Source organism: Bemisia tabaci, chromosome 3, assembly GCF_918797505.1.
Source record: "Bemisia tabaci chromosome 3, PGI_BMITA_v3".
NCBI classification, from domain to species: Eukaryota; Metazoa; Arthropoda; class Insecta; order Hemiptera; family Aleyrodidae; genus Bemisia; species Bemisia tabaci.
The window spans coordinates 3487128-3501946 of record NC_092795.1 but is presented as its reverse complement, the minus strand read 5'-3'; the positions used below and the strand labels follow the sequence as shown (position 1 = coordinate 3501946).

At 41.0% G+C, this 14819-nt stretch overlaps 1 protein-coding gene across 4 annotated transcripts in view; it reads left to right on the top strand.

Moving 5' to 3' along the window:
• LOC109043284 (inactive dipeptidyl peptidase 10) overlaps positions 1-14819 on the top strand; it is a 445954-nt gene that overhangs the window by 385161 nt on the left and 45974 nt on the right. For all 4 annotated transcript variants that reach the window (XM_019060431.2, XM_019060429.2, XM_019060428.2 and 1 more), the window contains one exon: positions 1424-1476. In XM_019060431.2, the coding sequence (XP_018915976.2) occupies positions 1424-1476 (53 nt within the window). The remainder of the gene's footprint in view (positions 1-1423; positions 1477-14819) is intronic.

Genomic DNA, 14819 nt, shown 5'->3' with positions numbered 1-14819 from the left:
TTGACATCCAAGGTGCTAAATCAGCATATTATTTTTTTCAGTGTGAGGGTCGCACTCGTTAATGGAGCTCTTGCATGTGTCAGAAATTTGCGATTTAAGCACTGACTCATATGTATAATAGAGAATTTGCAGGTGTCTGAAATTTGATGAATTTCGTGTCTAAGTGGAAACTACTGAGTGGACTGAACACGAGAATACCGTTGGCTCATAAATTGAACAATTATTTAATTATTAATTGAACAATTATTGGAGAAGATATGACAACATGATCTAATCTGCTAAAATACATGTGTTCAAATGGGAAATGCTCTCAGATGACCTCACTATAGGCGGTGCATTTTTTCACTTTTATATGTATTTTTATACTATCTCCCATATCAGAAAAAAATTATAAAAAATACTGCGAAATCAGCTCTTTAACCACTTTTAGATGAGGTAATAAAGAATTTGCATGCGAATTCTCTATTTCGCGAGATGCACGGTGGTGCCACTGGTCCTCTCTGGAATCAACTTTAAAGCTCAAAAAAGGTCTCAAAGTTGAAGCAGTATTGAAGGGGATATCATTTTTCGGTTCATTAAATGGATTTTTATACTATTTTCCATATCAGAAAAAATTTATAAAAAATACTGCGAAATCAGCTCTTAAGCATTTTTAGATAAAGCAATAAAAAATTTGCATGCAAATTCTCCATTTCGCGAGATACACGAGAACCTAACCTAACAGGGTTGTCACTTGATTTGGAGACTCCAAAACTGGAGACACGGCAACCCTGCTAATGTATTTGCTTCCTATCTTTGCATAGAGAGTTTGACCTGATGTAGAGGTGCACTCTCAACATAGGAAATCCTCTCCATCTTGGCCTGAACTTTGAGCTTTTTTGGGCTTTGAAGTGTATTGCAGAGAGAGCTAGTGACACCATCGTGTTTCTCGTGAAATTTTATAGAGGAATCAGTACTTAAAGCGCAAGCATAACTCTCTATGAGATATCATGAAAATCATGTTGCACCTGGTTTCCTCTCATGAATTGAAACGTCTCAGTCGCGGTCTTGCAATAACAGCGAATTGGACGTATTTATGCTGAAAGGAACTTTGTGCAAATGGAAAGATGGGATGTGCTCGAGGTGAGCTGGATAAGAAACAATGTAAAGCGGGATTTTCCATTAAATATAAAGAAACTGAGGGCTAACTCGTGAGCCGTGGACATGTGACAAGAACCTTGTGGACAGGGCTCATGAGTTAATTCTCGGCGACGGCGGTTTCTTCGCCGCTGACGTCATAGGCGTTTTAAAATTCCCATTCGTTCTTATGGCCCTCAACTAACAAGCGCACCCCATCTTTCATCCACTTGCACGACGTCTTGTCCTACCGTTTTCTTCAAATGGATTATTATTCTGATGGATCTGTGTTGATTGTTTGTTGCAGGTGTACACGAACACGAGGACGGCCAAATACCACGTTTACGAAATCGCTACTCAGTACGTATCCAATTTTCCTCATCTCCTTTGTTCCCCGGCGCGGCCGCACGTAGGCGGCGTTTCCCGGGTCTTTGACGCGTCGCCTTTGATTGATCGACGCTATAAAAATAAAGGCTCCCATTTGCTCATTCTTTAATTCAATCCCCTCTCCGGTTCGGCGTGCAAATGGCACTCTTTGAGGAGGACGCTTTGCATATTTTTGTCGGCAATACGCGACGCCCGACGCCGCGACGCGTCCGCCGACAAATCCCCGCTCGCCTCGCAAAAGAGCGTAACTCCACTACAAGATGAGCTCAGGAAAGCATTGAGTTATATTGAAGACAGGGCTCATCGTCAAGTGCAGTTACGTCTTTACGTCAGAGGGGCGACGAGCTACGCTGCGTATTTCAATCCATCCAGCCGCCCCGGCCCGCGGCAAAGCCCCCCATTTTTTACTCGTCAAGTACCCCGATTTCTTTCCAGCGACGTGGTGTTTCATTCCCACGCCGCGGGACCAATGATCGAAGGCACCGAGGAATACCTCCTCCCCCTATCCTACCCCCCGCCCCCCCAGCACCCGCCGCCCCCGTCGACGTACATAAGAGGGAAAAAACGTTTCGGGCGCTGAGCGGTGGGTTTTATTGTTGCTCCTTTGTTTGCGTGATTTCTGCCCCCTCCACCCCCACGCGGCCCCCTTAAAATTTTTCTTTCTGATCTCTGCGGTTCGTTGACGGCTTCGCGTGTACTTGAGAGAAAATCTTATTTTCCGCACCAGTTGAGTCCGTCGGAAGTTGGCAGTAGTGTTTTTCGTGGATTTCGATGCATTGTAAAATCGATTTTTGAAGAAGTTAGAGTAGAGTCCCATTATATTGAGAGTAAGACAGCTCTCCTTCATGGAGTCAAAAACGGGAGTAAAGATTACACAAATTGAAAGTTTTTCGTAATCTTTGATCGGCCCATTCTCAAATTCCTTTCTCCGTTTCCTCTCTCATTCCGTTTGTTCTTGTCAAACCCGTAATTCCTCGGTCCATTCCAGATTATAATCTTTGCAATTGGTGGAAATGTAATCTTTATTCCCGTTTGTGACACTTGGCACCAATCAGAAATGGATTCAGATTGTCTTAACTCTCAGTATAAAGGGACTCTGTATAGGGAGAGTATGAACGTGTGGAAACATGAAGCACTTGAGGCCCAATAAGGCAGCCAACCCTCACGCACGAAAAACACCAGAGACAACGCCGCTGCTAAGTTCCTCGAGCGGAAGCTTTCCTAAAATTTTACGGAAGACTGACACTTTCCCTCGATTTTGGCTACGGTTATCGATTCATGGAAAATAATTTATTACCTGATTGTTAGCGCTGAACTCATCCACGACCTCAAAAATATCAGAATCTTAAGCTGAGAGGAGTTTCTAGAGGTCCTCGGTCTTTAGTCGTAAGAAACTTTACAGTGAACGAAGACAAAAAAAAAAAAAAAAAAAAAAAAAAAAAAAAAAATCAAGTTTCGTTCCCTAGAAGGTCCAAAATCCCCTGAATTTCCCTAAAAGCCTTCTATAACTTAAGATTTTAATATTTTCGAAGCCATGGATGTATTCACTGCTAAAAAATTATTGATTTTTCATGAGCGTCAGTCTTGAACAGTCACTAGACTTGAGAAAAAACGATGATTTACTCGAAATTCTTTGGAAACCCCAGAATCTAGCTGGGCGTAGGCGAATTCAGACACTTCGAACAGGGGGGCGGGGGTGGTCAGGGGGGCTCCTTGCGGAAAATTGTCGAATTTTTAAGGTATTGAATATGCAGTTTGAGTTAATTTCGTCTTGAATGATGAACAATTATGAACGTCCCTCATCTTTCTTCCATTCCTTCCGTCTTTCTTTCGTCCCTCTTTTTTCCTCTTTTCTTAGAGCGAGCGGGGGAGAAGTGCACTCCCTAGGCCCGCCCGCTGGATCCGCCTATGCAGCTGACTTCACTTCGAGAAAATCCTTACTTAAGGAAAAAGTTTTATTCTAACCAATAAAACATGCTTCTCGACGGTGTAAGTCGGCCTCGGCAATCACATATCTCGTTTGTGGTGTCTGAAAATCTGCGCCTCTGTGTATTTTTTTAAAAGAGGACAAATTTACATCATTCCTTGAAGTTTTCGCAAAGTTTTCTTCGCACACTGAAGAAAAATCAAGGCAGTTTTAAAGAATTACCGTTGAGTAGTTTGCCGTTTAAAAAATAAAGTATGACAGGAAGTCTGCGACGTCGCAAACCGAGTTATGTGATTGCCGACTTAACCGTCGTTCTCTTGTCGGGTCATTTAATTTTGTCGCATACGAGAAAGTGAGAAGGAGTGGGACAGCAGCTCTGAAAGCTTTTTCAAGAGTCATCCCGAAATAGGCCTAATTTCCAAAGGGGGAGAGGAGGAGCAATTCTCCAACCCTAAATGACACCGCTGGAAGAGGAGGGAACCGCCGTTGTCTCCCGAAGACTGAAGACTGCTCAATCGGTCAAAGTATATCCCACCCCATTGCAGAGCCCCAAGTTTGATGAGATTAGGTAATCACGACGTGGAAATGCATGAAATTACGTCAATAGGAGCTTTCCAAGAATCCGCCACTCTTTAAGCTCGCTGTCAGCTGCATGCAATTGTAATCCGCCAAGTTACCGCCGAGACAGACCTTAAGGCAGCCGCGCCGTTCCAAAACCGCTCAAGTCCAACGAGAACCAACGACCGGATACGCGGTTTCTCCTTTCGGCGCCAGGAGGATGCTGACACTTCTCGGAGCCAGGTGCCACGAAAACTTCGCCGCGAGTTGAGTTCCTCAAAGTAGTCAGATGTGTGCTCCGCCTCGCACGGTTGCCAACTTCTGAATTATCCGCCGAAGGATCGAATCAGTTAACGGGTGATTTTCGAGCGATTTGACAACAGGGCGTCGTGTCGCGCAGTTTGATAAGACCTCAACTCTCGCCCATTCATTATGCTCCCAGGTTTTATTTCAGGGGACGGTGTCGCCTCGCGAGATTCTCCAAGGGGGAATTTATGCGCGATGGGGAATTTCGGGCAGGAGAGTTGGCAATACTGATGCGGATCCGACGGAAGTTGCGCTGCATTTCCTCGAGTCGTCAATTAATTTTTTCCGCTTCCTCTTTTGCACTTCAGCGCCGCCAGGAGCAGAGGTTAGTCTAACGCACGCCACTGAAATCATTCTCGGATGACTTTAGTCAACTTGCTTCTCTCCATACCAGGAATTCCAACTAATTCCCTCAGCCTGTGTTTTCCAGCTTTCTGTCTCCGTCGTGTTTTCGACTTTTTTTTCATGATTGCTAATTTGGACGTGTTTCTATCAAACAGAACTGTGTGCAGGTGAGAAATATGGGGTGTGCTCTAGAGAGCTTCATAAGAAAAAATGTAAAAGTGGACGTGATTCCTTATGAAGGATAGGACGTATTTCTATCAAACGGAACTAAGCGCAATAGGGTGAGGAAGGGAGGGGGAGCTGGGGGCTTGGATTGGGTGTTGCAGAACGCGATGCTCGTTCCGTCCTATACTTGCAATTTTTCTCCATGGCACTTAGTTCCGTTTGACAGAACGCGCTGTCCGGGATTCTAAAACCCTCAAAAGGAACTCAATTTGGCGCTTAGTTCCGTTTGATAGAAATACGTTCAATTGGAAAAGTGGGATTTCAAATTGAGCGAACAGAACTATGTGCAAACTGGATGCGGGATTCATAAGCCGCGGGGATGGGACGAGAGCTTCGTGGACAGAGCTCATAAGGGCTCTTACGGCCAGAGAGCTAATGAGCACACCCCATATTTCTCACCTGCACATAGTTCTGTTTGATAGAAATACGTCCATTTAAAAGTACGTAGTTTCTCGGGTTGGTGACGCAGACAATAAGTTTGCATATAATATGTTATAATGGACTCTTCTGACCGCCTTGCGGTCCAATCGCGGACAAGTAGAAGGGAACTTTTACGAAATAGTAAAATTAACGGGAATGAAAACCAAGTTTCCCGAGAATGTTCTAAATGGCTTTTCAAAGTGTGAGTGCTTAGTGATTGTGAGGGTGCGTGTGTCTGCCAAAGTTTCCTGAGGAAGTATATTTTAGCTGGAAATTCCTAGAAAAATTCACACTTATATTCACGGCACTGCGTGCGCAGTGCGGGCAGGCCTTGACTACCCACAAGCTATTGTAATTGATAGACAAAACAATAGGAGGAGAAGACAATGGAATGGTTGGACAAAATAATGGATCCAATCACAAGCGGTTAATCGCAATTGACGAAGAAAATAGTTAAGTAATAGACTAACAGCAGCAACCCACGAGAGACCCTATAGTTTTTCCATTATTTACCCCCTTGGCCCTTAACCCATAAGAACCACACGTTTCAACCGGAAGGACTGCTCTATTTTCCCACGTTTAAAACCTAAGAATCGCTGTCATCTCGTCACATACGTAATAGCTCTCGTTATCGTCTACACAGCTACAGCTTCTGTTTTCTCTATAAAATCATTATTGCAATTCTGGAAAATTTTTGAGAACACCATGCAACCCTGGTAAAATTTGGCGATAGGAGCTGCGTTTCAAAATACCATAGGAGCTCTTATAGCCGACTGAAGAAGTCGATAGAAAATCATATAACTGCCTGTAGAACGTGGAAAAATCATACGGCCGGGCTACACGAAGCGATAAAAATTATGCAGCCGGGCTATCACCGGGCTTTACCTTTTATCGCCTGACTGTTGCTTTTTTGCCATCGGCTATAAAAGGCTATACCTAAGAAATTGTGTAGAAATTCGTGTGTTTTGTAAATCCTTAAGTTTGTACGGAATCACCTTAATATTTACAAAACGCACATTATATTTTTCTTTACTACATTCTTTTTTTCATCAATTACAATGAGAATAATCCATACAGAGTGTGCAAACATTTCAAAGTCATGAGTTGAAAAACGCTGACTCCACGAGATTAAATATTAGAGCCTAACACAAAGCGGAGCTGCGCGCCAACAAACCTAACGAGGATACCTCACGCATTGCGCAATGCTTGAAGTATCCCTGTTAGGTTTGTAGGCGCCAATGCGCGTTTCGCGCTGGCTGCCCGCCTGCCGCGCCTCAGCGTACCACGGCACTTGAAGCAACTATTTCACACCAGAGGTATTGCACAGTATTATACGAAATTGAAGGCGCTCCAACATATTAGGAATGGCAGGCGTCCTTCAAAAGTACGGAGCTTTCCTCGCAAAATAAATCAAGATACTACGGCCCAAAAAGAGAGCAGTAGTCCAAAAACTCACCAAGTCCTATCATCCGTAATTAGTAACGTTTAGCATACACTTTATCGCCAGGCTGTTGCTTAATCCCCATCGGCTATAAAAGGCTGTAAGAAATTGTGTTGTCGGCTGTAGTGGGAATCTTACAGCCGGCTGTCGGTCTTTGGTATTTTGGAACACAAATTCTACTGCCAATTTTTACCAGGGAAATTTTGGAAATTAATAATTTTCATTTGTTGATGACTGATGAATAATGTGCTGTTGTTCTGCAAACCGGGTATGGTTACACAATAAATAATCCCGTTGATTTAAACAGGAAACGAAGTAATAATGATTCGTCCATCAATGTACCAGCGGGCAGTTGAATATTGATGGAAATGCTCTGATCGTGCCGTTTAAATCGACGAAAATATTGATAACGTGACGAATATTCCTCAACGTGACATTTTTTATCGGCACTTTTAAGAAAAGAATCTCAACCTATTTGAAAATGTTGACATTAATTTTGCCTTGTCTGTTGGCATTCTTGGAATAGCTGGTGCAAGTGCCATTAAATAGCTCCTCTCCGTGGAATCGGGAGCCTCCCTCTGATACAGCCCGGAGTGTTGTCTTCATTAATTAATGAATTGAATCGATAATTTCAATTATGTCGAGAAAAACCCCCGTCTTGAATATTAAACAGGATGCTATCAAGACTCGAGAATTCTCCGGACGTCCAACCCGTTCGGTAAACTTTCATCTTCTAGAGATTTCTCTCGAGCTTTTGTAAAATCCTACGTAACTCCGTGAGGATTCTGTCGTTAGGCGGGCAATAGACGGTAAAAATTGGAAGTCCTCACCTTGATTGCAGAGTTTCTTCGAATATTTACGGTAATAGACTAACCGTGTAGTCATTTCCCGTTTATATTTGCGAAAATATGAATAATGTCACCTGCGGATTGATCATAGAAATGAACGGTCAAAGGGAACATGGAGCGATCCCTTTGATTGAAACGATTGTTTCTTGTAGTCTAAGGGGGAGGGGGGCTGGTGATGGACTAACTATAGACTCTCTAATGAATTGATGTTATTTAGTCTATTACTTACGTTCATTGCGACCACGCGCTTTAACCAACAGGATTGCTCTATTTTCCCTTTGCCTTCTTTGTCTATAGCTTTGTCCATCCATTTCAATAATCAGCCCACTTGGCTTTTCCAAAGCAACAATCATCCTTTACCTTGACGAAAATCAGCTCATCCCATTAGAAAATGTTGAAATTAATTTGAATCGATGGACAGAGCGATATACAATAAAGACAAAGGGAAAATGGAGTGATCCCATTGGTAGGAATGGGTGGTTGCAATTAGGTAAATGACGAACTTACTAAAAAGGTCTTTAGTAGGTTGCCGTCATTAAGTCTGTTACACATCTTCTTTGTCCATTGAATTGCAACCATCCGCTTCCACCAACCAGATTGCTCAATTTTCTCTTTGTTTTCTTTATCTATTGCCCTGTCTATCAATTTCAATAATCAAGCCGCTGTTTAGGGTTGCCCATTTACAAATAGGTCTGCTACACGCAGAAAATTGCTTTTCGCTCACTGTTGGTGATTGACACTCTAAACCTTTTGATCTTAATGCCTTGATGCAACTCTTCGTTCTTAATGGATGACCGTCTTGCCTACCTAAACAATTGAAGGAGCTCGCCTTGTCTTTTTGCCCATGTCAGTGATAGACGCTCTGCAACTTTGATCTCAATACCTTGATGCAACTTTCCTTCATGTATGGATAACCGTGCTGCATACTTAAGCAATTGAAGAGAACCTTTCTGCGCGCGAACAACTATCCTCGTTTACAAAATCTTTGACAATTTTTTTCTTCTTCTTTCTCTGTCTGCATAGCTTAATTTTAAGAACTTTTAAAAAATCTGACATTTTTACGTGATTGTATTGTACAAAGAAAAATAATGGTCCTAGAAGTTTTAGTTTTATTCCATTAAAAAAAATAGAACGATCCGTCGGAAAATATCAGAGAATATACTTATTACGTCTATGACACCTTATTTCTTCAAGGTTGTTTTGTCAAGAATCTTTCTGGTTGAATCATTAGACTTAATTGAGTGTTTTAAAGACAAAAAGATGATGAACAAATCATGAAGGTCGTTCACACTCTTCTAAGCGAAGAGTAACCTGTTTTTTTCTTACTGCACCAGACCATACATATGAGTAGAAACATTATCATAGCAAGTCAATCGAACCCCTTATCTCCGATGATCCCCGAGTTGCGACCAAAATTCTAAACTTTTTCTCAAATATTAAGTTAAAAGTCTAAATTTTATTGTTTTTGCACTCACTTTTTCATATATTCTGTAAAGACATATACAGGCTGTACATACATTTGCCCGCCGGACAAACAGCGTGACACGCGTATAGGCGCCTACAAACCTAAAAGGATACTTGACGCATTGCGCAATGCATGAAGTATCCCTCTAGGTTTGTAGGCGCCAGTTACAGCCTCAGTAGCGAAATGTCTCTAAACAATAATAACCAACTAACTAATCAGCAATTATTATCATAAACTTGAAGAAGCAACAGATCCTCTAAGCCTCTGAGGGAGGCCAATCAAGGCAAACATCAGTAACATCTAGTGCAATCACCGACACTTTGATACCACCCAAGATAGAGCCGAGGTTAGGTTTCGTGCGGCCAAAATCACCATGAACAAACTCTTTTACGTAAGTGCCCGCTTGAGTTGTCAAATTAATTTTGAAAAAACAGGGCCCATCTGGCGAAATCGCCTTCACAATAGTACCAGACAGTTGATGAATTGTTCGAGATCTTGTTAATAAGGGTCTACGGTGCATCACTCGTACTGGTGTCCTCTGGGCTAGGTCAAAAGGTGTTAGGGAACTTAAATGGTTTAAATCAGGCGTCGGTCCCCAAACAACACAATATGCACAGTAAGACTTCTTCTTATATTCGGCTCCTTCTTTTAGGAGGGATACCACTGATGTGTCGATTAATTGAAGGTGCTGAATTCTCATTAATCCTTGACTAGCAGTGTTGATTTCTCGCTGAACGGCGTTTAGTTGTTCTTGTGTCATCTTGGTGACTTGCGGATTGAATAAGTCTAAATAAAAAGGTCTACCGCGTCCCAAACACCTAACGTCTACATCCTCTCTTCCCGCGGCCACGAATTTAATTTTGGTAGCTCCAAAGGCTCTTTTCACAACATCGGTTATCATCTCTTCAACCGAGGCTATAACCTCCTTTTTTCGTTGGGTGTGCCATCTTGCTTGTGAGACATTTCGCGACCATTTATTGTAACGTCCGCCGCAGAAAATACGAGCATGATACATGCATACATTCTGGAACTTTACAACTTCATTAGGCACCGACGGTGGACACGGGAAATCATCTTTGAAAAGCCATCGTCTGTAAGTGCTTCGCAATATTTTATCAACAGCAGTTTGGCTTATTTGATTTTTTTTAAATTTTCCTGGAAATTTATTCAGCAAGAATCGGTATTCTTTCTCATCATCAGTGTACACATATTCAACATTTATATCAAATTTGGAGGTCGGATTGAAATTCTTCTTAATTTTGATAGCTAATTTTGGTGTAATTATATTTTTCCATAGCTCTTTTACCGACATCTGAGGCCAGAATTCTGTCGTACAATATGCTGGCCACTGTTTTGGCGAACAAAAAACGAGAGCGAATAAGCTCTGAGTAAAAAGCTAATAGGTAATGATAGAGACACATTGAACGTGTCGGAATCTTGTCCTGAACCCAAAATTAAACTCGAAATTCTGGCTACAGTTTCTTCATGAAAATCAGGACGGAAAAGTCCAAGACAAGCGATACATGGGCTCTGTTTGTCCCGTTTCCTGTCGAGCACTGCATCGTGCCTCTTAATCTTCTGACCAGTGAGATACTTTTCATAAACCATGATACTCGTTTCGTCAGTAAACCGTAGTGCACACACAATACACATTGACATATCCGTAAGCGCTTTGAAAATTTCGACTTTATCACTCATGTTCACATCTAAAAATCAGGTTGTAAGCACAAACGGGTTATTCAGTGAAATGTTTGGGTAAATGTTCAAGTTGGAAACCAAATGTGCTTTTCTAAAGCATCCCACGTAATTGATGACTTAAATATTCGTTTTGTTTAAAAACGCCCACTAAAAATTTGAAACAACAGAAGCGAACGACACTACAAAACGACAATGACTAGTTTAACCTGAATCAAGAGTGAAATTTTAAGTGATACGATAAGGACGCATCATGCATGCATTGCCATGAATTTAAAAAGAAGAAAGTGGTAAATAGAAACAAATAAAAATAATCATGGAAGACGCTGAACTATTAAGGAGATCTCGATTGATAAAAGATCTAATTACATTCCCCTCCAGTCAATGTTGTCTAATATGTTGATAACAAAACTGAAAAATGTATTAGAGGGTTGGCCATGGCCGCTTCGCAGCCCAAACCACGTTTCGTGCCGAATATCACAATAACATGCATTCGAATGCTACAATTAAATGTCGATTCATGGTTCTTACATACTGTACACACTTCATGACAATAAAATTATAAGAATATAAAATTCCTCAAAATATTTCTTCGTTGGATTATCAGAAAATAATACCAAGGAAGTATTCAATTTTTGCGTTTCCGCTTTAATTCAATAACCCTGAACATAGAAATCTGGACGATTAAGCTGCGTTCAGCAAAAGGAGGCCAACTTTATTGGCGGAAACAGAAGAATTCGTATTTCCAAAAGACATACAATCCGAAACGGTTATTCATTTTTTCGCTTTTTTTCAAGAGGAGTTTCAGTTGACGAATAGCTCAAAAAATTCCAAGTCTCTAATTTTACAACGCAATTTCAAAATACCAGTCGCTTTTAAACAGGAAAGAATTAAATAATAATACCCAATGCTCCCATCACATCTTTTTAATCCAATGAGTAATTTCAGAAGTAATCCGTCAGCTGCCTCTTTTATTGCAGATCACATTTTTCTTTTCTTTGACATTTTTACTCAGGAAACGACGCTAGTGGAACAAAATCTAAAGCGGTCGCTTTTAATATCAGTTTATCTTGGCATCGAATTAAATTCATCCGAATTGTATTCTCCATCCCGCCGTGGAGCTTACGCCTTGGACAAGAATTTTATCTACAGCGGAAATGTTTTAAGATCCAAAGAGATGAACGCAAATATCAATTGAGTTGATTTCTGTTTCGCCCTTCTGTCAAAGAAAACTTCTTAATTGCTTTTTGATTCTTTCTACTAGCGTTCTCCGCGGCTGCTAAGATCGGCGAAATTTTGCGAGAAATTGAGGAATGGCACTGTTCGACTTCAAAAATAACTCCGGAGCTTAAAAGACTCTAAAGTTCAAACTTAATGGCATGGTTCTAATAATTGAATAATTGACATTTGCGCTCATCGTCTCTTCTTTGTAGCAGAGTAACTAATTATCACGTGATGAGTCGAAATACGATCATTGAGATGCGTTTGAGATACAAAGTCGACGCGATATGTAACTTAGTATGTAACAATTACCCGTTTCAACCAATAACATCGTTGCATTTTCCATTCTTTTTCTTTGACTCTTGATTTCAATAATTATTATTACACGTTTATAAGAAAATTCAAATTTTGTGACTAAAATTCGCCAATGCCGCCGTATGTCATTCGCCAACGTCCAAACGTTCCTCGGTTTTCTCGTTAACAGCAGTGGTCTAATAATTATTGAAATTAAGAGTCAAAGAAAACGAATGGAAAATGCAACGATGTTGTTGGTTGAAACGGGCATATGTTACATACTAAGTTACATCGTCATTGAAGAGGGTTAAGGAGTTAACTCATTGTCTTGATCAAGACAAGCTATTAAAGTCAAAAGTTTCGTCTTAGAAGGAGACCATCGGAAGGATTATCCAAATCAATAATTTTTCCTTACAACAAGTAACAAATACCGAGGACGAATAATTGATTTTTTTAAATTTGCCATAGATTTATACTCATATTAAATATTGTTAGAATCACAGCATTTTTTCATTTTGTTTTTTTTTTGTATTCTCTAAACGGGTATTTCATCGTGGTGCCTTGCAAGGATTTATCTCTAAAGTTTTAATACTAAGTTTTCCTGAATTACTGTCCTTTTTATTAAACTATAAAGCTCTATGATGTTTGAGATGGAAAATTTTTTCACTGAGTCCGCGGAGGATTTTTTTGTCAATGATGCAATTCTAATTGTTTTATTTCTCCCTTATTAATTTTTCTTAAACTTTTGTTTCATTTAATTTTTCCTCACAGTTTTCGATCCAATAATCTTCTACGATTATTAGGGACTTATGACAAACCTCAATTACAATATGAATCTTACAGGACCTCCGCGGAAAAAGAAGAGACAGAGGAACTATCATGAAAACGATCTTAGGTTTGCAATCAAAATTTTGCAAAATCTGATAGAAATTCCCGTCGGCTTAAGGTGATTCTTCAAGCTCAAGTGAGAATGACGTGGTCAAACTGGCGTGCGATATATTGCATCGATTAAGTAAAAAATCTCGGCAGATTTTGAATTTTTAGCATAAAAAGGGACGATAGCCCCTGCGCATGAGCCTAAAAAATCATTCTAAACCCGAAAGCGGCAAAATTCAGAGAAATGAAAGCAGAATAGTATTTGGAAAAAAACCTCGCATTCGATACAAAAATCGATAGCTGAATAGAATGCGAGGTTTTTTTCCAAATACTATTCTGCTTTCAATTCTCTGAATTTTGCCGATTTTCTGGTTTAGAATGATTTTCATGCGCAGGGGCTATCGTCCTTTTTTTTTTTTTTGCTAAAAATTCAAAATCTGCCGAGATTTTTGACCTAATCGATGCGACATTTCGCATGCCAGTTCGACTACGTCACTTGAGCTTGACGAATCACCTTAAAAGCGAAATGCAACAAGGCTCCAAGTTGTTTGTAATCTCTCATTGGACGAGGACAATAGCCCGTCACTAACTTTCAAACAGTGGAGTATGTTTGCTCAGGAGAATCCCTTTTCTTTTCCGGTGCCGACAGTTTTTCCGGCTGATTCCGAAAAGATAAAAACGCTCGTTTTCAAAGCTGTAACGCTAATTACCACCGAGAGACTCGGGGCGAGTAAAGCAAAGCCACGCTTCCACGGGTGGGATGCGACGTGAACGTTGTCCCGCGACCGTGCGCAATGATTCTAAACTTGTGCGTTCGTTGCCTCGGACTGCACGGACACAAACGGGTCTGTTACGGACTTCTGATAGAGCAAAGAGAAGAACTTGCGTCGTAAGGAAAATGGCTTGAAATTCATCAACGGTGAGGAGTGAATGATCGATTATCGATATTTCCCCATTTGAAGCCATGGTCAAGAAGCGACTATTAAGGTGTACCTTGCGAACACCCTGTTTATCGATCCTTTTCCATAATATGTTTAAGTGGCAGATCAATACACCGCAAAGCACGCCATGCCATGGAAAGCCATACTGAGTGAAGCGGGAAAAGTTGAGTTAAAGTCTGAGATGCGGCACCTAAAAAGAAAAAGGTACTGAAGTTGTGTGTCAATTTTGGAAATAGAACGCAAAGTAACCGCAAAGTAACTTGCGGTTAATTTTTTTTCTTAGTTTTCAGATTCGGTACAGTGACCAAACTTTTGGGTCACACCAAGTTGTTTATGGCCAATGCAGTTACACCTCCCTCAATACACCCTCCCCCTCTTCCTTGTAACGCATTGTTATGAAGGCTCATAACCCCTTCCCTTAGAGCGTTACCTGACTTATGAACGCTCCTTTATCCGTTGTAAAGGGGCATGTTTAAAATCATTGGAATCGCGCGGGGAATTTTGCGTCGCGAGCTGCCTCTGGGAGCGTGGCTTGAAAAGAGAAAAGGAGACGTGCGTGTAAAAAAAAGAGGGGGAAAAACTTGAAAGAACCCGAGGACTAAGAGGAGCTGAAGGCGGGAGCATTGACGAATTTTGCTTTGTTGCACCGCGTGTATCCCTTGCAGCACCTCATTAGTCATTACCGCCTTCATTTCCGAGTGTGCGTTCCCACCTCATTTGAAGAAAAATCCTAATGCTCCAATCTTGAATTCAT